Here is a 23892-nt window from a genome sequence, read left to right as displayed (position 1 = left end):
CGAACGTAACCGGATCGGCGCGGTCACTGGTCCCAACACCGATAACCTTCTCCCTGTGGTAAGTTCCGCTGAATGCTTGTTGCTTGCGAGGTAAATGCAATTGTGAGTTTATACGAACTGACCTATTGTCCTTCTTGTCTTCTAGTGCTATGCCGTACGTATTGACTGGCCCTGAGCGCTCGGCGCCAGGCTGAAGTCCTCACCATGGTTGTGGTTGTCTTCTGAATACCTGATAGCCTCGAAGATGTAATCCAGGCTGTGCTTCAGCCTACACTGCCTCCCAAGACGACAACCACTTCCGAAGAATGTAGATGTATACATGTAGTCTGGACCCGAATAAAAGACCGTTTAAAATCCAATAGAAAGTACCGCCTGACAGAAATCTGTCACCACGCGAGGAGAGACAGGCCATTTCTGAGACGAGGCGACGTTACCAGTCAAGTTGCACTTCAACACGTTGAAGTTGGTCCGTAGCGTTACCAGGTAGCCGATTTAGTTGGATCCAGCATGCACGAGTGTAGCGTAGGCACGTACAAGCACATTGTCACCACAGGAACGAACATTTTCACCCACACGTGACGGAACGTCCTTTTGTAGCGCTTCCAGAGACTCCCACGAGTCTTCTTCGTCCTGTAGACCCTCCCAGGCTGCCATACGCCTCTGTTCTTCCGGTGTTCTTTCAAACTCTCAACCACAAGTAGCATACCTTGGTTGCCTACATGAGCTAGTAGTTCTTCACTTACTTCCAAACTTGAGTCAGCGTAGAACTTAAGACGCGATCCATGCACGACGTAACGTTTGTTCGTCACGAGGTGACGGATCGTGAAGGAGTGGGGGGCCGTCTCCACGACTTCAAATGGCCCTACCCAACGTGCTAACAGTTTATCCACCTCAATCCTTGAGTCGATGCGTGACCATAGCACAAAATCGCCCACGCTGAAGTTGCACTCAGTCCCCTTGAACCGAGCCATATTCTGAAGGCGACGCTTCTCACGTCGATCCAGAACCTCCTTGTGCAAACCGGCCAAACTGGTCCGCAGATGGTCCAGGCGTTCTGCAGGCAACGCCGAAGTCTCCAACACTTCAACTTGCTGACCTCGTTCCAGTAGGATAGGCTCAAATGGAGTCGGGCGTGGCAGTCCCGTAAACAGTTCACTCGGGGCTTTGTCGCCGAGCGACCGCACAGGAGTATGGTTGAGATTTCCCTGCACGAGAGGCAAGATGTAGACCCACTCATGAGTGTCTAGAGTGTACTCCATCAATAACACGCGTAGAACTTGGAGTACGTCGCGGTTTAGACGTTCAGCCGCTCCATTAATCCATGGTGCATATGCCACGACAAAGTTCTGTTCAATGTCTAATTTCTTGCAAATCATAGCAATCAGCTCGCTCTTGAAGTGGCTGCCCTGGTCTGACATCAACACCGATGGAGCACCAAAACGTTTCCACCAATCGACTAAAGCTGTAGCCGCCACCACACTTGTAGGTGAATCACAGGCCACCAGTTCGCAAAAGTGGGTGAGATTGTCCTTCAGTACAAGAACGTACTTACACGCACCCATGCTGTCCCCGAGAAAGAGAAAATCGAAGTGTTGTAGTTCGTTTCGTTCTGTAGCCTCGTAGGTGGGTCACCACGGGCGAGGGATGACGTTTCCCCCCTTCACGTGCTTGCAAAGCAAACATCGACTCAAAAACCTGCGGCAAACTTGAGTGAGGTTCGCGATCTCGAACAGCTCCTTCACTGTTGTGATCATGGGCTCTAATCCTCTGTGACCCTGGGCTCCACAGTGAGCGACGATCAAAATCCGCTGCAGTAGTGCCACTTCAACTTCAGGTATCCACAGTCGATCGTTAACAACCAGGGATCCATTGTCGTCACGCTTTACGTTCACGGGTGCACTGCTGACATGCTTTTGCTGCACTGTCTGGATCTCGCTCAGAGTAGGAATGACAAATCCGTTTGCTCGCAGGTGTACACGCTGCATTTGAGTGTCAGCTACAGCAGTCTCCCGAGTCCTGCTTCTGGTGATAGCTTTGCACTTGGTTAGCACTCCCTCCTCCACTGAAGGAAGCCCCCACCGCGATAGAAAATCGGCCCATAAATTGGCAGATCCATCGATATGCTCAATCTGATACTGCAACCCTGTCAACGAGAGGGCCCAGCGTTGAAGTTTTCCACGCACATGGCTCTTCACCTCTTGATCAGGAGCGAACACGTACACGAGGTTCTTGTGATCGCAGTAGAGTCTGAACCCGTTGCCCCGAACTAACAGGTAGGTCAGGTTGCGAGACGCCCAAATAATGGGGAAAGCTTCTTTTTCAATGATACTCCAGCGCCTCGCCGTGTCATCAAACTTCCCGCTCTTGCATACGAGCAGTTCGTGCTGTTGATCCGCCACCGGAACACCCTCAACCCAATCATGGACCTGCGTGACTACTAGCCCCCAGCCTCTGTCGGAAGCGTCCGACATGAGTACGATTGCCGCATCCTGGGCTGGGTGATGGAGTGTTTGAGACGTAGCAAGTAGGTTTCGTGCATCTTCAAATGCAGCTGTATCACGAGCATCCCATTGGAGAGCCGCACCTGCGGCAAGTCGTTTCGTCCGACCAACTACTTTCAACACAGCTTCCAACTTGTCATGCAAAGGCTGCATCACCCGGCTGAAATCCATAAGAGAGTCACGCATCCATCCGGTTGCACAAAGGAACTGTTGTAAATCCGCAGCAGTACCGGGCAGAGGGAGTTGTCGGAGGCCACTAAGCCGTTCTGGGTCATGACAAACTCCAACACCATTGAAAACTCGGCCGCACCACTTAGCCTCCTTCCGAAACAGAAAACTTTTCATCACACTGAGTTTCAATCCAAGCTTGCGTGCACGAGCCAAAAACAGCCTCAACACAGCGACGAAAACTACCGGCGAAGGCGCGTACAGCAAAATATCGTCAATCCAGATCAACAGATTCGTTCGCAACATGTCCTCAAATGCTAAGTTCATCTGATTCTGGAAATGCAAAGGAGAATCCATAGCTCCTTGAGGAACACGACATGGCGTCCATACTCCTTCGTCCGTAATGAAACTCAAAGGCTCCCTACTGTCCACATCAAGCGGCAGCTGAGAAAACCCACTTGGCATGTCAAAACCTGCGAATCCGTAAGCCCCTGCAACGTTCCCAGAGGACGACGTAAGATCAGCACCTGTGCCAGCAATCGGCACGGTTACCACGTTCACCGGTCGGTAATCGACCGTCAATCGAAACTCGTTTGGCCGGCCAACCTTCACAACCGGCACCGCCGCACAAGCCCACAAGCTCATGTTGTTTCGATAGATAAATCCGTTCTTTTCCAGTATCTGGACATGTTCTCGTAGAAACGCGCTCTGTGCTGGAGAATAACGGCGAGGGCGAGCTCGGTAAGGCTGAGCTTCTGGCTTCAACGTGATTCGTAAGGGTTCGACATCTGCAGGTGGGTCGTCGAGCAAGTCGACTCGAAATACATCTTCATGTTCCATCACAGCTTCACGAAGGCCACCCAGATAATCTCGATCAAAGCCACTATCACCCGCCGCCGCCACCATTTCCTCCAATTTTACGTGTACCTCAGTTGGGGGCATCATGGATGGGACACCTAAATCGAACGGGTCTTGGTCCGCAACAGGGGGGCCAGATGCTAGTTGTGAAAGCTGCTCATTGACATCAATGCCAAGCGTTTTCAACGTGTCATTTCCAAGGATGAAATCTGACTCAGGACCTTCCATCACTTTGCAGTACACATCAGACAAGTGTACGGGACCTGCAACAGTCTGCAACAGTAGATCCAGCGTGACTGCTTCACGACACTTCACTGTATTTCCTCCTGCCGCACTCTTTTTCTCTGTGCGAGGTAATTTCATCACGTTCAGAACTGCTCCAAGTCCAATCAACTCATCTAAGTACTGTCGAGGTAGGTATGTCTCCTCCGACCCTGTATCAGCAAGGAACGGGATCGTCAAAAGGTTATTAACCATTGTTTCGCCCGGAGCAGGTGCCGATCCGATCTTCTTGACACGTCCATTTGTCGCTTGACGAACCTCCTTCATCTTCTCCACGGCTCGAGCTTTCTCGTCTTCGCTCGCCGCTGGACAATCCCTCAACCAATGAGGTCCCTGGCAGTGCCAACAGCCCGTCTTCGGTGGAAGTGTTTCTTTCTTGGGCAAATTCTGCTTCACACTACCGCCAGCACCACCAGAACCACCGCGTATACTGCCAGTGGCACCCTGCGTATTTGCTGTCTTCATACTTGCTGATCTGGCTTCAGGTTTGTTGTTGTTGCGATCATTCGCCTTATCCTTCTTGGACAAGTTCGACTTGACCTTCTGCTCATGTGCCATTACATGGTACTTATGCTGTGCACGGGCTTTCTCCTTAATAATCCCAAAAAGCGTGAAGTCGTTGCGCCTCGCTTCACGACATTCGTACTTTACGTGGCGACGCACGTCGTCTCGAAGCATCTTCGGCTCCAAGTTATCGATGAGAACAGTGCACCGTAGTTTCATTCGGTCAACGTACCCACCGTCGGCAGGATCACCCACACCAAGGATCTTCGTAAGACCATTCTCCTTAATGAGCGTAGCGAAGTCCTTGTAGTATTTGAGTACTCGGGCGTCAATGTCATCCTCTCGGAGGTCGATCTTCAACAGTCGTGAAAAAAAGTCGTCTAAGTCTGGGACTTGGGCGTTCTTAACAGACCCGAGTCTAGCGTCGATCAGGGTGACCAATTCTTCACTCGTCACCTCGTCGACAGCCTTCCGGAGTTCGTAAAGGCAGAGTACTTCGAGCAGTTCCGGATCAACACAAGTCTTGACCGGACGCAGAGCAACTTCCAGTCTTTCCCCACTCTCAGTGCAACGCTGGCGAACAATACTCACGTATTGTTCCGACCTCTTCTTCCAGCTGACAACTGCGTCCTGACTCCAGTCTGTCAATCTGGGTGCTTGAAAAAAACTCGAACACGGGTTGCTGAACGTTTTGCATCACAGCATCTCCGTCCGCATCGAATCGAGCTTCACTGCTTTGCATCTTGTCGCGGTCCTAAAAGGACTAAAGTTAACTTTGTGGTAAGTTCCGCTGAATGTTTGTTGCTTGCGAGGTAAATGCAATTGTGAGTTTATACGAACTGACCTATTGTCCTTCTTGACTTCTAGTGCTATGCCGTACGTATTGACTGGCCCTGAGCGCTCGGCGCCAGGCTGAAGTCCTCACCATGGTTGTGGTTGTCTTTTGAATACCAGATAGCCTCGAAGATGTAATACAGGCTGTGCTTCAGCCTACACTCCCCTGCCAAAATGAGGTCGCTAGCGACGTTCGAACCGCGGTTGAAGCCGATGTTCTGCTGGGCCATCTTAGCCACCCAGTCCCATCCATACTTTTCCACATAGCGAGTATACAGGAAGAGCACTGCGTCGTCGTCATGGGGATAAGATGATGCAATCTTGCCAGTCCACTTTGAATCCGTAAGATCAGCAGGCGAAGTTGGCGCTACCGTCCCTTCAGTGCACTTGAGTCATAGACGAACCCGAAGGTGAAGATCGAGTACGCCATCCACGCTTCACTGCTGTCCTTGAGAGCATCATAGATCTCCGAAAAACCCTTAGGTTTGTAAGAGAGTAGATCACCAGTCTTGGCCCAGCGAGTGAAGTCTTGAAGTGTCTGCAGCGCCACCACATCGGGGACCAACGTGTCAGTCTCGAGTTGGTTGTCAATTCGGACGTCGTGGTATTTGCTGTAGTCAACAATCATGGTGTAGTTGATCTCCGGGTACGCAGCCGTAAACGCATTCTTGACGCGGTTTTGCTGGGTGGGAGTGTCACCTCCGTGATACATGATGAGGTTGCCTCCTTCAGCGATGGCATCGGCGTAGAGCTCGGCGAGTGTCTTGGTCTCTTCTTCAACTGCAGCGATTGTGACGCTGCTTAATGCGGCTAGGAAAGCGTAGATTTTCATTTCGATGTGCTTTGAGGAAACACGGGAGCAGAAAGGTGTTTTGCCGAGGTGGAAAATTGGAGAATGACAACTCGCTCATGTTTTTTTTTACCAACGATTCAAGGTGCCCGCACAGAAGTCCTTGAAGCGAGTCAAAAAGGGTGATGCTGCTTAAAGCATCCTGGTACATGTACGACCAGTTGCCGCCACAGCGTGAGTCACACGAGAGCGGGAGGATCGGGGTCACGCAAACTAGTGATGCATGCAGGCCCTGCATGTATCACTAGTTTGCGTGACCCTGCATTGCAGGGTCCCTGCATCAGAGATTGCCTCGGCTATCAGTCTTCCAATCCCAATCCCGCTCGGCAACTTTGGGAAGAGCACAAAAAACATTTTAACTTACCAAAACGTTTTTAAAAGATACATGTATTACTAGAGAGCATTCAGAGTAAGCTTATAATAGCAAAGATTGGTGCATGCTTCGCCAAATGTTTTGGAACTAGACGATTTCCAAATGACTCGAGAATAGAATTGGACGTGTCAACCTATTCTTTTAAACCAGCCATAAGACGCCAAGTCAGCCCGCATTATGCTCACCAAATTGGTGACCAATGCCCTTGCAATTTTGCCAGCATCATGCTACCCATCGGAACACACGTACTGTACGTGTATTCCTTCGGACCATTACGTATGACGTAGTCGTATGAGTGTTCAAACACAAGGCTTGGTGGAAGCTTAAGAACTCCGAGCTATTAATAGAGTCTGAATGGATAGGCTGCCAGCAATTTGCTGCTGGTAGCAAATCACCAGCAGCAGCAGTGACACTGCCAGTGCTTCTAGGCGGTACAGCACTACAGATGACCCCTTCCGTAGTCATAGCGTCACGATTTATTTCTAGCTCAGAGGTATACCTTCAAAATGGTACATTTACAGAAGGCAACCATGAAATGAAGGTTGTTCGGTAGTGCTGTAAGCACTGCTGCTGGTGATTTGCTGTCAGCAGCAAATTGCTGGAGGCCTACAGTACCCAAACAGACTCTGGCTCTGAGTTTTTAAGCTTCCAGCAGATCACCAGCAACCTTCAACAGCTTGTTTGAACACTCATACGACTACGTCATTCGTAATGGTCCAAGGGAATACCGTACATGTACATGTACAGTATACGTTACATGTAACATGAAAAACTCCGATTCGGACGAGTAGCTTACGTAGACTACGTAAAGTAGTACGATTCGTACTACGAAAGCTGGAGACTTTCCAGCTCTCCAGTGGAGAGCGCCAGACGCCCAGCGCGGAAACCGCACCTTGTCTTCAACGACCCTGACCAAACTCATCACTGGAAATTTCCAGTGGAAAGACCACTCGGAGCCAGGATTTAAACGGCTATTAATAATCTTGCTGTCCTACAGTCGACATCCTCGTCGGATACTAAACTTTGTCAGGATCGCTAACAGAGTGACTACATCGTGTAGAACACAAGACGGTTGGAGTAAAAATTGTAATGAACTAGGTTACATAAAAAAAACAAAGCCCCCCCCTGTAGGCAATCCAGGCACGTGCTTGTTATTGTATCCTCGCGGTGCATTTTCATTTTTTCTTTTCTGGTTCATAAGCAACACTACTCCAACTGGACATGCGCTCGTGGTTACACCTCACACGGGCCCCTTGATGCAGCAGGTTGCGTCGCCTATGAAACAAACGCTGGATCATTTCTCGTTTAGGGAGACGTAACTGCTTTGACCCTTTTAAAAGATCGCCACTGGATGCATCGAATCATTAGAAGCAGAGTCACCCGCTGAAGTAACCAGGAGCATTTAATTTATACACATGTTTAAGAAAGTTAAAATTCAATTCGTCCAATCCGAACCAGCTCAATCCATATCCAAACACCAAGAACCTGAAGTAATCACACACGGTGCATCACTCGCTGGTGAATCACCAGCGAGTTTTTTGTACCTACCCAAAGAAACCCGCGAAGAGTACATGTGTTATATGAAGACGTTGGTCTGACTAACACTACGTACTCGTAGTACTTCGGTGCAGATTTCGGGTAAATGCGTAAGCTGCAACTACTACAGAGAAACCCATTAAAGACCAGGGTGAAGTCCAAGGACCCCAGGACTGGGCTCTCCCTGCACCTCGCCAAAGTACAGAGCAAAGGTCTGTTTCCATTGCTCCACCTTGGCGCGATCCTCCATGAACTTCGGAAAAGCTGCCATATTCGCTTCGGGGATATTCCAAGGCTTGTTAGCGTTGATGTCCGTTCGTACACTGTTGAAAACCACTGTCGTCGGGGCTTCCTGTGAAATAGCCCAGTTCATGAACAGCTTGGCGGCAGCAGGGTGCTTAGCCTTGGACAGAATACCGACACGCTGACCCCAGCTCAAATAGTCCGTACCGTTGCCGCCCACAAACTCGATCGGAGCGCCGCCCCCACCAGTGCCCACACCAATCAACTTCTCCCCAGAGCTGACGAGCTCGCCCGCAACATTCGATCCACGGCTAAACTTGATGTTCTGCTGTGCCATCCTAGCCACCCAATCCCATCCGTACTTCTCGACGTAGCGAGTGTAAAGGAAAAGCACGGCATCGTCATCGTGAGGGTACGACGAAGCGATCTTGCCAGCCCACTGCGGGCTCGTCAGATCTGCTGGAGTAGCAGGCGGTGCAACGCCGTTGATTGCAGTCGAGTTGAAGATGTAGCCAAACGTGAAAATAGTGTACGCAAGCCACGCGCCGTTCTTGTCCTTAAGAGAATCGGGTATCTTTGAAAAGTTGGCGGGTTTGTAACGGAGAAGATTACCCGTCTTAGCCCAACGAGTGAAGTCCTGAAGCGTCTGGAGCGCCACCACATCAGGCACAAGCGTATCAGTCGCTAATTAGTTGTCAATGCGCACGTCGTGGTACTTGCTGTAGTCGACGATGACAGTAAAGTTGATTTTCGGGAAACGCTGCGAGAATGCTTCGTGTAGACCGTTTTGCTGCGTAGGAGTGTCACCTCCGTGGTACAGGACCAGGTTGCCGCCTTCAACGACAGCATCAGCGTAGAGTTCGTCAAGGGACTTCGTTTCTTCGCCAGATTTGGCTACGACCGCTGAGGAGACGAAAGCACAGGCTACAAGGAGCGGGGCAAATAGCTGCATTGAAGTTTTCGGCGATCAGAAAAGAGCGTAAATGCTTGAGTCGGAGCAAGGAAGTTTTAGAATGATCGAGATTGATGAATGAAAGAGTTCCATAGGAGTAGTAGTCTTACCAGTACTGTGAGCTCTACCAACATTGGGAAGCCCAATTTGAAACGGATTCCCAACCTTGCTGTTCGAGGTACAACACGAGTGTACCGCCATTCCGTCGTGGTTGACGCGGCTAGCAGCGGACACACTGCGATACACAAACATCTTCTAGCATTTTTACAATTTTTTGACTGTGTGTGCTCTTTTTACTACATGCAAGTTAACACAGAGTCGTGGTGTAACAGCTTCTTACCCTTTTCTTTAGCGTAAATTTGATTTTTTTTGGGTGGGTGGGTGGTTGCTGCTCCATTTGCATTTACAACCCATGGCAACTCGACAGCTCTGTTTCTTAGCATACATGTTTGAACCTCGACAACAGAGCAGCATCAAAACAATCAAACGGTCAAAGAACGCAGGACCAAGAGTATGCTGGGCCGATTCTTATAGCACAGGTTTCGTAATTGTCCTTCTCAGAGGCGAAAGCTTCAGCGGACGGAGCTCCATGGTTACTTCATGAACTTTATTAGGTGGCGCGTATCGCTAACTCGCGAACAGCGACGATTGTTGGTCTTTATTTGTGGCGATGGCAACGTCTTTAATACATGGACATTTGACTGAGTTAAGTTAATGTTTCATTGACCTAGTGTGCTCAAATAGTTCGAGGTATTACCCTTTTTGAGTGTATAAACAGACTTGCAATCCCGATTGTAAGGGCAACCTGATGTACCACGTACCAGTCGTGCACTGTATGCAACTCGTCTGAAACAGTTGGAGACTAGCTGAGGATCACGTAGTCGAAGCTTTGGTAAACAGCGTTAGCCGACGATCGGCCAGCAGCCAATCCAATACAACAAAGCGCTTGCGTGGCAGATCGAATGGTGGCTTACGTTACTACCTGGCAAAATAAGGGATTGCGAGTGTACCTGTACCGTACAACGAGGCGGTGCTTGAAGTTATTAATATTATAGTGCGAAAGCAGAATTCTGACCAGCAAATCTTCAATGGTCAATCTGCGCTTAGCGAATTGAAATCGAACTTCGCAAGTTGCACTGGCATTACTGGTGGTACCAGGCATGGCAAAAAAAAACGAACAAAACACTCTTTTGATTGAAAATGAAGAAAATTCTACCAGGGGAGGCATATCAAAGCGGATGCACGTGTAGGTTGTTATTAGAGATTTCCTTGGAATGTGAAAAAGGGTGCCCAATTTTTATGCACATAGCCACTGCCTTTTCAAATTCTCAGGTATCACGCAGCGTGACGCACGATTCTGTGTCTCCACTTACTTCAAACAAGCTGTTTGAAGCCAGACCGCAAGACGTCTGACCCATCACATAGTGTAGTCCACATTACCGGCATTTTTTAAATAAATAATTGCACTTATTTTTAATAATAAGTGTTTGAATAATTAAAGTATTCATTAAAAACATCTAATTACTTACATTTCCAAATTTTATTTCTCGTTCACCCCTCCCATACAGAAGAAGGCCCTAGATCGAGCAGGGTCGGAGCATAAAACCACGCGTAAAAATGAGATGGGAAGAGGCAGGCATCGATTTGCTTTATCTGTGATCGAATTACCATTTCAAAACGGCAAAAAGGGTCGATTTACAGGATATCGATGTAGACTTGGTGGTTGATCGATCCTGAGCGGTCGATTTGGCTGCCGTTGCCAGATTTATCAGCCAGTCTAGCAGATCGATTTGTACCTTTTATAGACATCGATTTAATAAAACCACCTCTATCTATTATAAATTGAGCAGCAGGCTCAGTGAAATGGACAAAAGCATTGAAATGCGCAATAGACGTTCCGATTGGACGCTTTTAAATAATGGGACATCATTCTTTTTTTTTTTGGGGGGGCTCTGTTATTTGATTGAGTCAACAGGGAACTCAACACACTTATTCTAGGATATATACCTCCAGACTCCACAACGAAGCACTCCACAACGAACGCACACCCTCCCATTGGCTAAAATACGTCCGTTTCATTTCTCCCACTTGTTGCTTGCCATTTACAAAAATACCGATTACCGTACACATGACCTTGTCGTCGCGTTCCAGCATGCATCGTTGCAGCTGCAGCAGCCCTTTTCGGAACAGAAGTTCTGCCGCCGCCCATGACGGACCTGCAGGACGTGAAGGTCAATGGAGAGGGCTTGCTGCCCGATAGCGGCCGCAAGTGGAGCCCGGACGTGCTGCTGGAGCTCGTGAAGATCTGACGCTGTGTCCTGGCGCATCCGGACTGGGGTCGCGTGCAGTGGGGCGAGTCGACCTAGTCTAATGTGTTGGGAGTGCTATATGCTGGGAATATGGGGTGTGCTGCTCCTGCGCTGCACCATCAAGGCGACGATTCTTCGTGGGTCCACCGCATCAGTCACGACAGAGTACGTAGTAGTGATTGCATTTAATTCTGCGCTGAGGTTAATTATGAAATAGCTGGACTTATACACAGTTGTGTCGTACCTTGTGAATCGGAAATACGTTTACACTGGATGGAAAGTGGGCAAGCCGCAGCATATCTGCAGTGACTTTAACATGAGGAGCATCTTCCGAGCTCAACGGGAGGACCAACGTGGGCTTTTCAATGATCATGTCTAATACAACGCTGGCCTCTTCCTCGCGGAGCAGCATTTGAGTGGCGTTCATTAGAGTCTGGCTCACCATTGCTCCAAGTACCCCTTCAAGTACGAAATCCACCAGTTCCAAGACTTGCTGATGGTAATAAACGCCTCGAATCGGTTTAAACGTCAGACGCAGAGAGCCCTTTATCGCTTGCTCTTGGATTACACTGACCATCATGCTTGCCGAGAAGGCTGTCTCCGTAAATGTTTGCCCCTGATCCCTGCTACTGATAGTCATGAGTTGAAGGTGATCAACCTTGCAGCGGTGATGGTAACGAAAAGAGAATATGAGACGAGGTTATTGAGTTTTTGAGTTATTGTTTTCTGCCATTGTTGAATCTTCCTGCTTGAGATCTCGTCATCTCCGCTGGCACCCATGAGTTGGCGGACAATGGTGTGGTAACAAAGCCTCGTGCCGTTTAAAGGTGAGGGAGGAGATGCCGATCTTCAACGAGGTAGGAAGGTGGTGCTTGACGTCTGGATGAAAAGGTATAAAGGTTTGGTAATTCAGCTGGCAATGATTCTTGGTTTTGCTTCTTTTAATTCTCCGACGTGTATATCCGCAGCGAATATTCCTTAAGAAGACCTGGCAAGAGTCAACAAGGTAGTGTTAGCATTATTTTGCACTGGTTAGCCTCATCTAATACGACTCCGTGTTGTGAAACGTTCCTTACTTATGATATCCAGCATGATATCACAAGAACTCGCTATCCATCGTGCTCAACACCGTTGGCGACAATCCGCAAGCTTTCAGCGGTGACTCCCCAAGCACGTACACACCAGGTACAATCATTACTCCTGCTTTTGTTATCACCTTCTACTCCGCTGGTTGAACGCACACCAAAAAGAGGAAGGCCGGATCCTTAAGAAGACGTATCTTTCCAATTCTCCTTGAGCCACGCAGTTTCACCATCGCTCAAATCACTGTTGCCCAAGACTGTCCAGCTAGTCGGGTGAATCTTCTGCAGGTACGTCCACACAAATTCCTCCGTGGGTTTTCCACCACTACCTGACGGTATTCCAACCGGAAATATCTCCTTCAAAGTTTTGATGTTCCGTTCATATTCACGTACTGTGCGAGCCAATTGCAAGCGCATTATGTGCTGATTGACATTGTCTTTTTTCACATCGACCTTCTTCAATTTGTCGACGGTGTTAAACCGAATGTGAGCTGCACAAAACTTGAGATGCACGTGTAAGCCTAAACGTTGGAGCTCTTCCTGAGCGCCAAGTTGTTTTCCACGATCCGAGAAGGTCGGTCGGTCTTGTAGCAACACTCCTGCTGCAATGCAGCTTGCAAAAAACCAAACAAAATTTCCAATGGTCTCTTTGTGAACGTACGCGACAGCAACAGGTATAATCCTCTTGTTGTCGTCCTTTCCAACTAATGTCAAACAAACGCCATTATACTTTTCGTGTTTCATGTGGGTTCCGTCACACTCCCACACAGGAAGAAGTGAGTCCTGAACTTTCTAAGTTGGACCAATTGAAAGAAAAGAACGATAGAAACGACCCGAATCATCGAGCTGGCAACACACACGCAGCCCTTCGTTTTGTTCTGCGAACAACGCCATGTATGCTGGGAGCGCCTTGAATTCTTCGTTTGTATCGCTTTCCAATCTACTCAAAGCAGAGCTGATAGCTCGGTAAAGCACAGAATGGTTCTTCGAAACATCGATGTGCTCGACAGACTCGAAATTGTTGATAACTCGAGTCTTTGACGAACTATGGCCCTCCAAAATGGCCGCTCGAAATCCGTCCAAGCGCTCGATTTGACCTCTATTTGGGCTGGCCGTACTAGAACAGCATTGAACATGTTGAAGATTCAATTTCGAAGTGTACCAAAAGTTGTCTGGAACAAAGCTGAGCTTGGTCACCGGTCGCTTACGTTTTCTCTTCGTTTCCAATCTGACTCGTTTCCGTGATAAGACAACGAACCACTGACTGCCCCTCGCAGAACAAACCCATTTCCTGTAGTTTCCATGGTTGTTCTTAAGCCGTACAGACTTGTTTGTATTCAGTGCAAAGTCATTGATAAATTTCCCAGCAATATCAGCATTTGCGAAAGCAATGTGAAGGGAAATATCGTTGTAGCCATACTCTCCCAATAAGCCAATCGGCATTTTACTTCTCCAGCGCGAATTCCTGTGTGCTGTGCCTAGCTACGTACTCCTATCTTCCTAAAAACAACTTTTGAAACGGACGTTTTTTAGCCAATGGGAGAGTGTGCGTTCGTTGTGGAGTTTGAGCTGCTTCGTTGTGGAGTCTGGAGGTAAATATCCCTTATTCTATTCAAAAGTCCAACCCTACCCACGAGCTGTCGCTGAGAATTCCTCCACGTGCTCTGATTGGCAAAACGTCCACATTTTTTGACGACCTTGTGGCGAAAAGGGACTCGTTGGTCCAGCGCGAATTTTTTTTTTGACCGACCGACCTTCGTTCAGAAAAATTCCTTTTGAGTTTCTTAAAGCGTAGTTAAATTTTCGATTTAAAGAAAACTAAATTACTGTAAAGGGTTGTACCATATTTTATACAGAATACACTCCATCAATATATTCTCACATTGCGCTAGAGTATACTATCTGGAGTAAGGGAAATGGTCGATTTAGTAGCCGCTTTGAACAGCTTGCACACTTTGGTCGATATCTTCAAGAGAAATAGGCTAATTTAAACGTTACTTGCACCATCGAAAAGAGCAGACACACAGCAATTTTTGTGATTTTTCTTAGTGATTAAATGCTGTTGTTTTGTTGCGTTTGTGGGGCTTGCAAGTTGGGCGCTACGTTTGACGGACTGGTCAGTTTTGTAGCCATATTTGACTTAATTTTCATTACACTGCTCAATTCGTCTGATCGACCCAAGAACACTAAGGGTTAGGGAAAGCAAATCCTGTATCAGGTCATATTTTCACCATTTCAGTGTTATAAGCAGTTTATGAAATGCTACAGCCTAAACCCATGCCTCCACTTCAGAAGCAGCCAGCCTGTCTCCATCGACAAGCCGCACACCAGCTGAGCCACCTGCTGCTCCTTCTCAAGAAGGTCGTGGCGGCTTAAAGGGCGCCCGACCTGATGCCTCCCAAGCACCCAGTCTCGGAGGCTTTCTTCTGCATCTTCTGGTAGCATGGGATGCAGACCGCGGCGGTTGGGCTTGGGGGGGGATCCCTTTCCGAGGTAGAGTGACGTACTTCTTAAGCGTGCTATGTGGTCCTTGGTTTTGTCGCTCGTTGTCTTTCTAGTGGACCCCGAAAGCACATCTTGAACGGCAGCGTCAAGTTCTGCGTCAGAATTAGGTACGCGAAGCCTTCCCACTGAGCCAGGGCTTGGAAATGGGAGGGTAATATCCAGATATAAAGTGCTTCAGGCTTTTACTTAGATGGAGCAATTGTAGTTTTGACAAATCAAATCAGTAAAAGCATGGGTAAATTGATGATATTGTCTGAAAATAGGTCGGCTACTAAACTGGCAAAAGCTACTAAAGTGACCATTTCCCTTAGCATTATAAATTTGAGGCGAAATCGGTGGTGTAGCGGGCTTCTGCCCAATCAAGATCAACCCCGCATTAAACTATCGAATGCCCCGCGAAAACCCGATAAAGAGGGTATTGTTTTAAACATAAAGCGTTTACTGGCTATATTTGAGTTTATTGTATAGTGCTTTGCTGCCGATCTAAGAGTGGCAATGATTTAAAAACCTAAAAAAGCTAAAATTGTTATAAAACGCAACCGTAAATCTGAGCGGGTTAGATAGAAAGATTAATGATGTCAATACTTCGATTCCCCCCCCCTGCACCAGACAAATAAGAAGCCACGTTGGAAGCTGTCCTACCAGAAAAGTAATTATTGTATGAAGTGCAATACGAAATAGGTAAATTGCAGGACTAGCCGTGTGTACCCTCAAGATCCTGGCCGAAGATTTGCCGCACCCCAAGGCTGTGAAAGACAGCAAATGATCAGGTTAGTCAAGTGAAGCGCTTACAGAGTTTTACCTGACTGTCATGTAAAATGTGACAGAAAATACTTTTTGCGATTAGTTCAACAGCCTTTCACGTCTCTACTATGTAATAGGGCTGAAAATAGAGACGCCCAACAGCTCAACGGTGATTTAATTGTGAATGTGACGGGGTCACGCAGCACCTTGCGCTAGAGGAAGTCGGCTTCCGAGAGCTTACAAACTCTCAGTGAGCAGTAGTTCACAGGTCCCATTTGTCGAAAGGAGCGAAGTGACCAGTTTAAGGTAAACTGTAAGCTGAATGTATTTATAGGTAGGCTAAGCTTGAGTTAAATATACAAACAATAAGTTACCTTTAGTAAAGCTATGTCATAAGCCAATGGTTTGGCCTCGTACGACCCTGGTACCATGTACCAGGTATCCTGAAGTGTTGATATGGCACACTTCATGTAACCAGGGGTACGAACGGGGTGACGCACTCCGTTACACCCCCCCACACTTCGGTTCGATTTACCGACCAACCCGAATGAGGAAGTGTACGTCACAACATCTCATTCTCAAAGTCGAAATACGTCGACTTGGCTGCGCGAACGCAGCGGAGGCTCACTTTGCCGTTAGAGCCTCGAGCAGCACTTGAGCACTCTTCTCCTCGGTCTCTACTTCGACCTTTGGCATGCCCCGTGGCATTGCGAAGAGCGGTGCGAAAGCACACCCCAAGGCTGCTGCCGAAAAGACCCAATCCAAAAGTACTAAGCCTCGCAGAAAAGGCTCTACACTCCAGGAGGCTACTAAGGTGGCCTCGGAGGCGATCTGCTCATCCAGTGACGCAGCTGCGAGCAAACGTGCGAGCAAGCGCCGCAATCCATCACCTTCGATCTCTCCAGAAAACCGACCGAACCCGCGGTTCGTTGAGTATGAGCTCGGTTCGGGAGTGACGACGAAGCCGAGTCTGGGAGCACTCACGATGTTCCTGTGGGCTCCGTGGAAGGGCACACTTCAGTGCCCAGCGAGCACGACGACAGCTTGCACTCGCTCGCTAGTGATCACGGTGATCACAGTTCCAGGGCATCTGTGCGCTCTGAAAGCCCTGCCGTCATGGCTAAGGGCTTTCTCAAAGCTGGCGACGACAATAAAGATAACCTCTCAAACATCTCTCGCTCGCCGAGGGTCTTGCGCGTGCCAAGGCTGCCAAAACACAGCCGGGGACGCCAATCCCTCTGAGAAGCACACGGCTTCAAAGTCTTCCTCCGCGAGGAGAAGTAGACCGGGTACTCCTATCGGGACCTCTTCGGTTTCTCGACGGAAGAAGAAGAGGAGGGTGCCATCCATGAGCCCCGGGATATCGCGACCAGCAGCAGGAGGACTTTCAAGCTTCCCAGCGCATGCGTTGGGGTCCGGTGGCGACACCTGCCAGCCAGGGAGCTGCCATCAACTCAAGAGGTTATTGGCCTCCCGAGGAGAGCTCTGGAACTGACCTCTTTCTGGAGATTCTTGTCGCTCCTCGTGAGCTTGTCAGTGACCACACTTCAAAGCGCGTTTACGAACGTGACCTGGTCTAGAAGGAGCAATTGCTCGCCGACAACATGAAGGCGACCCGGTACGTGCTTCTCGCGCCGCACCGAATCTCTCTTAAGGACTTCACGGCTTGTCGTAAGAATCCCGAGTACCGGGGTGATTTCTTCCCTCTTTGGGGCTACCCCTGGGTTCTTCCCGATAGCTGTCCCAGCTGGAACTTGTGCGAGGACATGTTCTGGGCGTGGGTGGAGTCTCACAAGTACTCACCCTCGGAGTTTCGGGAACTCCATGAAGATCAGCTGCTGTCCCGCATCCTGAACCAGCGTGATCTTCGTGTCCGTTTCGCCCACTTGGTCAGCAAGCGCATGCTACCAAGGGACCTTCTGAAGCGCGCGGCTTCTAGCGCTAACGATGAGCACGGGTACGGAATGTCGTCAACGTCCGTACCCCGTTCTGGCTAGAAGCCCCAGACTACTTACGAAGCTGCCGCCGCTTCTATTCCAAGATTGCGACAGCCTTCGGGCAGTCTATCAGGAGCTGTTCAATCGGCCCCCACGAGTTCTCGGAGTGGGCATAACCCCTCCACTTCAGGATGAGCTGTCGCTTACCGCGACGCCGTCGCTCCTGGAGAATCCGCTCCACGTGGTACTGGACCTGTCAGGTTTTGTCAAGCAGAGGCGGAGGTGCCCTTGTACGAGTACTAGTACCAGGCGCCTTCGGAGCGCTACTCTCGTCCGAGTGCTCCACCTGCTGGTCCGACGCAGCGCCCTGAGGCTGACCGCCTCCGTCAGCGCATCCTCGTGCTTGAGATTGCACCTGGCCTTGGAACTGGCGGTGATGTTGCTGCCCAGACCGGGAATCAGGGCATGCTCGCTCGTCTTGCGGGCCGCCTGGACCAGTTGGAGCGGAAGGTATCGAACCTGCATCAGCGGGTGGGCCGCCGGGCCTCTTCGTCCGGTTTTGACGAGGCCTTCCGCTTGGTCCGACGTGTTGAGGCTCTGCTGTCACGTCCGGAGCCGCCTTCGGCGCACTCATTGCCGTACGCCTATAGTGCGTACCCGACGTACTCGACGTACTCTGCGTATGGCTCTGGGGTCCGTTCGTACGGGACCCCTCCGGCGTACGGTCTCGATCGCAGCCTTGCTGTTCAGTTCGAGCCTAGGGTGCCTGCTCCGGCGCCCTCGTCGGCGTCTGTGGTACCACCCCACCTCGCTTCGAGGAGCTGGGTCAAGGTGGGTCTGCGAGTCAGCAACCCCCTGCTGACCATAGTACCGCTTAAGACGTCCAACGTAGAACGTTGGGTGCGTTGGGCAGGTCGATGTACGACGCACCATGCCTGTCCAGGACCGCGAACGGTCCTGTGAAGCGGCGTTTCAACTTGTTGCTGCCGACAGAGCTGACAGTATCTAGCGGTAGGCTCCTCGTGTCTAACGACATTATTTCACCCACCTTAAACACATAAACTTCCAAATGGTCCGATGAAGCGGTACTTCAGCTTGTTGCTGCCAACAGAGCTGACAGTGCCAAGAGGTAGATTCCTCGTGTCTAATAACACAAAGTCCCCCACTTTTAACTACACTTGCGTTTCCTCTTCCATGTTTGTCAGAGTACTCCTTCTGTCTGTCCTGGGCCGCTGCCATTGCATCACGGACCCTGCTGATCACACTCAGCTTAGTGTCCACGAAGGACACCACTTGTTTTCGCAGCAAAACCGGTCTCGCATATGAGACCTGGGAGAAAAGAGCTTTCCGAGCCTTTCTCCACTTAGAATAGAGGATGCAGCGTCTCCTCGAAGCGTGAGAGGCATTCTGGAGTGACGAACCCATTCAAGTAGAACGGCGTGAGCCTCGTGGACACGTGCACCACGTTATTAAGTGCAAACTCAACAACTGGAAGCTGCGGCGGCCACGTACGTGGGACTCCCGCGCACACACTGCGCAAAATGTCCTCGAGCACGCGATTGCGTTCTGTCTACACGCAGGTCGGTGAAGCCCCACAGCGCTCGGCAGCATTTCGCAGGCGCTATTGATGCGCACAAGCCGCCCCAGCAAGTGCGAAGTGGCTCTATCGCTGCGCAACGGACCCGCCAAGATAGCCCGGCAGCTATATTCAGACCGATACCTAACACTGATGTAAAAAGGACCCGAAAGGGCGGCTTGCATGCTGATCGAGCCTGTATCGCGCAGGGCGATCGACCTGAGGCCAGAAGAATGAGTTCGAGATAAAACGGGTTGCAGCGCTCAGCTGATATTGGATTCTACCTAGCTCAAATTGGTGCGGGGGTGTTCGGATAGGCGTGTTCGTCATATCTTATCGTAGTACCAGCCTTCTACATGATACACTTTTTGTATGGTGGAGACGTAAACAAGGCCAAAGCCTCTCAACGAGGCAGCGTTGCACGGCGGCAACATGTATGCCTACTGTCGAGCAACGCTTTCTCTCTAATGGTAAGCTTACAACACAAAAAATCTATGATTTGTGTCCACCGCTAAGCGATTGTTATTTTGATGTTTCTGCTTTCTTACAGATTAGCTGATATTCAGCGCGTGCCCGTTCGACGTCGGGCGTCCGGGGCCTTGACGACGAGGACCAACGCGACGTTTCTTGCTCGGCCCTCTGTACACGAGACGCTCGCGACCAAACAGGTCGATGTGACCGCGGGTATTCAAAGCGAGCAAAACGTGAGTGCAGCACGCGAATTTCTGGTGGAACAGACATGGACATGAGAGTTCGCGGGCGTTAACCTTCCACCCAGGTTCGGACATGCCCTTAGTTTCTTGCGGCCAGTGCGGCAGGCCAGCTGTGCTGAGGTGGGTAAGTCCTCGTGCCGTCGGCGCTGAACCTCGCCGTAAGGTCTGCTCGCGGGAAGCGCACGTACACAATGTCGGGGGGGTTGGATCGGCTGGCGTGTCTTCTAACATGAACGAAATGCTGTGCCTGCTGACGACTACTTCGGCAAGCAAGTTCTTTCGCTCCATCTTGCGCGCCCGACGCTGCAAACGTCCATCGGTAACAACTTTGGATGCAAACACAATCGTGCGTCCACCTTCCAGACGGCACCAATCGAGAAACCTTTCCAGTAGCAGTCCCATCTTAAATTTGCGATGCACGGTGACATCGCGCTTGAGGGCAGCGTTGTACTGCCCAACATGATTATTGCCCGGAGAGTATATGGTACATCTGCCACCGCCAGAATTTCCCCATCAACCACGTTGCTTTAAAGTACTTCGAGAATGATGTTAACCCAGGCCCGGAAGCCCACTCAGCAAGTATAGCTTTCTTGCTCTTCTCATACTCTGCTTCGTTGACAGTAAAGTGAAGGTCATGCATATCCCACAGCACCATCGCAAACAGAGAAGGATCAAGGCCTTTAACCGTTTCATATACCTTTTTAGCTACGCGAAAGTAGCACATTAAGTGCACTAACGAGCCGTCATTTGCGAAAACCTCATTGACTGCGTTTTGCTGTCCCTTGTCCGCATCAGACATCACAAAATGAACCGTGTGCGGCTTTCCCACGGCCTTCTCATAGACTCTGCGCACAGCAGATAGGGCTCTTGCGTAATGAAGCTGCTTCTGCTGCGACATAATGACGATGTTAACTGGATGAAAACTTCGGGTCTTGTCAAAGATGCCGACCACGAGAACCGGGTAAGAGGCTTGGCACAACTTGTAGGTGGGGTCAAGATCGAGAACAAAAGGGGTCGGATCTCAATCCAAGCGTTGCAGGAGCCTTTACTGGTCACCCCAACGATGAAGGGAGCATTGTCGCTGCCATTTCCGACAGTGAGAAGACCAGATGGGTCATTCTCCCTTGTGAGCGTGAATGGCACCGCTTCCTCTTCGTCTCCGGTGAATGCGACCTCGCGTATCTTTTCCTTTAATGAAGCCAGAATGTCCTTGTTGCGCAAGTGAGAAGCAGCGTAATTTTGGACAAACCTCTGCACCATGGTAGGGATTCTTCATCGAGGCTAAAGCGCCTCAAAGACCCGCTACGAAAGAGCGACGGTTTCAGCCCTTGTACTCACGCGCCACTTCATGCATTGTGGCGGTGAGGCGAGCTCGGGCTGGGGAGGGCGCAGGTGATGTACGCGCTTGCCTCATCCACTCCCATCAGATTGAGGTGTTGGCAGGCGAGGGTCTTGCCACACCAAGAACACAGGGAGAAGGGCACGACTGCAGCGCATGTCGGGCAGTTGCAGGACAAGAGGCGAACTTGCATCGTATGAGGCGATGCATGGCTGCATAGACCGCATGATACGAGGTGGCTCTTCGTCTCCTTGAACACCTTCAGCGATTCCAGAGGCATTTCTGCATCGCTGGTGGGTATGACTGGGGTGATAGTAGTCCAAATGATCTTGGTGGGCATGGTTGCTTGAGGGGTTATACGTGGAAGGAGGGGGAGCCTTGGTGCTGGGTGAATCGTCGAATGAGCGAGTGGTGGTCAGGCACTACTACTGACGCTCAATGTTGTGTGGAATAATTGGCTGAAACAATAGTAAATTCTTGCATTGGATTGGTTGTGTGCCGTTTAGGTGATGAGGTTATGTCCTTAGGTGGTCTGGATAGGCTGAACGGTGGTTTCAGGTGTTTGGTGAGTGGCTATCGAGAAATGTGAGTGGTAGAATAGTTGTTTGAGTGCTACAAGTACTATATGTTTACATCTGTTATATTTTGAGTGCAGAGTGGACGTCGTCGTCGCCTTTTAAATGATGAAGCTTAACGCTTCTCCGCCGTCACTTCATGATCAAGCTGACAGGATTTTGGACGAGTGATACCAGTACACAGTGGACTGGATTTTAAGAGCAGTCCTCCATCCGGCTGACGACACAAAGATCACCGATGATTTCTCCCCACTGCTACTGGTCAGGCGTAATGATATGATTTTTTGGAGAGTAGAGGCCATCTGCGAATACGCAGATATTCTACACTGGTTGTGTGAGACTGGCAGCTCACGATTCCCGTCAGTTGTATCTTTGGCACGCAGCTTTGGCTGGGCGAGCAAGAAGAGGTGTTCTCGACTGGTGGAATCGTGACGATTCCCTTGCGCACGCGAACGGATACTCGCCGAGCAGAGATGCAAGTACTTTTCAGGCACAACCGAAAGGAGATCCAACGCATGGAGACCGACAATGATGGAGTGGCGACATTGAGTCGGTCTGTTTAGGTTTTGGTGAGCGATTGCAGTATTAATAGCTTGCTAATATAGTACTATTACTATAGTAGCTCTGAAGCTTGGCTTGGACTGAGCATTTCCACCCGTTTGGACAATACATATCTGGAGGCAAGGCAGTCGCTAAAATTGTGGAGGGCGACTGTTTGGAGGTGTTAAAAACGCTGCAGATTTAGTATTTTGGGGCTATCGTGCAGTCAAATTTGACTCGTGGATAACTTGCAACTATTCGGCTATCTTGGGTTTTGTAGGTGCGCTTGTCAAGGTTTTGCCGTTGAGCTGTTCAACTTTATACGATGTGCTTAAGTTCGCATCTTAACTTTAGTACATTGCCCAAACGGGTGAATGAGATTTACGCACAAAAGCAGTAGTACCGGTCGAGTGCTACTTTAGTAGAATGAGCAAACCCTACATTCATATTTGAGCAAAAGCAACTGTTCAATTTGGAAAGTAATATAACTGGGTCGACGCTTCATGTCAAAATAATTGCTATTGCTATTTTTAAAAGCAATAGCTCTTATTTAAAAATATTGAAATTATTAGTATAAATACCGGTATATTTAAATAACTGTACACCAAAAAAACATGGCGGAGGCGAGCTCGGACGCGGCATCGCCTGTGGTGGTGACCACGCTGCCGTCAATGAACCCTCCACTGTTTTTCGAGATCGTGGAGGACCAGGTCTACCGCTCGAATAAGTGCGATGCGTCGTCGTTTCCGTTCCTGGCCACGCTGCAGCTAAACACGGTGGTGTACCTTTCATACGACGACCTCTCGCGCGACTTGGCCGCCTTCTTCGCCGAGAAGGATATCAGCGTGGTGCGTATCCAGAAGGCAAGGTAGCGACTATGTAATAGATGCTAAGTATTTATCGCGATCAGATCCACTTGGGCGCGAAATACCGCACGGCGTCATCCCAATGGAAAGGTATCTCGGAAGGGATGGCCAAGGAGGCCATCGAGTGCATCCTGGACCAAAGACGACACCCCATTCTGATCATGTGCAAGTAAGGGTGACGCTCATGGAGGTTGGAGTTGCTTGGTTGTATCTTATTATGCTTTGACTGGTCGTAGAACTGGTGTGCACTTTGCTGGTACTATGGTCGGCTGCCTGCGCCGTTTGCAGAACTGGAGTTTAACGTCAACTATTGACAAGGTGAGTGGATATCTGGAAGTTTTTTAGATGAAAACGCGTGTTGATCATCGTGCAGTATCGTAACATTGCTGGCAGTGTCAAGACCCGCTTCGAAAACGAGCAGTTTATTGAACTATTCGATGTGGACTTGGTCACTTTACCGCAGCAACTGCCAGCGTGGTTTACTATCCACCAACAACTAACGGTTTGTACTGAAGGCATTTGCTGTGGTTGCACCAGAAATAAGCTGATCGCTCTGTCAAATGCAGGAAGAGGAACGGATTGCGCTGACGAAGGGCGAGGTTTTC

General features: G+C 49.6%; 3 protein-coding genes across 3 annotated transcripts; 2 read left to right on the top strand and 1 right to left on the bottom strand.

Annotated features, from left to right (window-relative positions):
* Window positions 1-8045: 8045 nt before the first annotated feature.
* PITG_03256 (ATP-binding Cassette (ABC) Superfamily) lies at window positions 8046-9101 on the bottom strand (the record flags this gene model as incomplete). Its single annotated transcript, XM_002906286.1, has 2 exons — window positions 8046-8795; window positions 8856-9101. 2 exons carry the CDS (start codon window positions 9099-9101, stop codon window positions 8046-8048), a joined length of 996 nt encoding a protein of 331 aa, XP_002906332.1.
* Window positions 9102-11220: 2119 nt separating this feature from the next.
* On the top strand, window positions 11221-11410 carry PITG_03255 (uncharacterized protein; the record flags this gene model as incomplete). The annotated part of the gene is made up of 1 exon (XM_002906285.1): window positions 11221-11410. The coding sequence occupies one exon, from the start codon at window positions 11309-11311 to the stop codon at window positions 11408-11410; it is 102 nt and encodes a 33-aa protein (XP_002906331.1).
* An 11625-nt stretch (window positions 11411-23035) lies between these two features.
* Window positions 23036-23460, top strand: PITG_03253 (uncharacterized protein; the record flags this gene model as incomplete). Its single annotated transcript, XM_002906284.1, has 2 exons — window positions 23036-23269; window positions 23332-23460. The coding sequence occupies 2 exons, from the start codon at window positions 23036-23038 to the stop codon at window positions 23458-23460; spliced, it is 363 nt and encodes a 120-aa protein (XP_002906330.1).
* Window positions 23461-23892: the final 432 nt, after the last annotated feature.

The sequence above is a fragment of the Phytophthora infestans genome, genomic scaffold (genome assembly GCF_000142945.1).
Source record: "Phytophthora infestans T30-4 supercont1.4 genomic scaffold, whole genome shotgun sequence".
Classification (NCBI taxonomy): Eukaryota; Oomycota; class Peronosporomycetes; order Peronosporales; family Peronosporaceae; genus Phytophthora; species Phytophthora infestans.
Note: the sequence above shows the minus strand (reverse complement) of the source record. Positions and strands in the feature narration are given on the sequence as shown.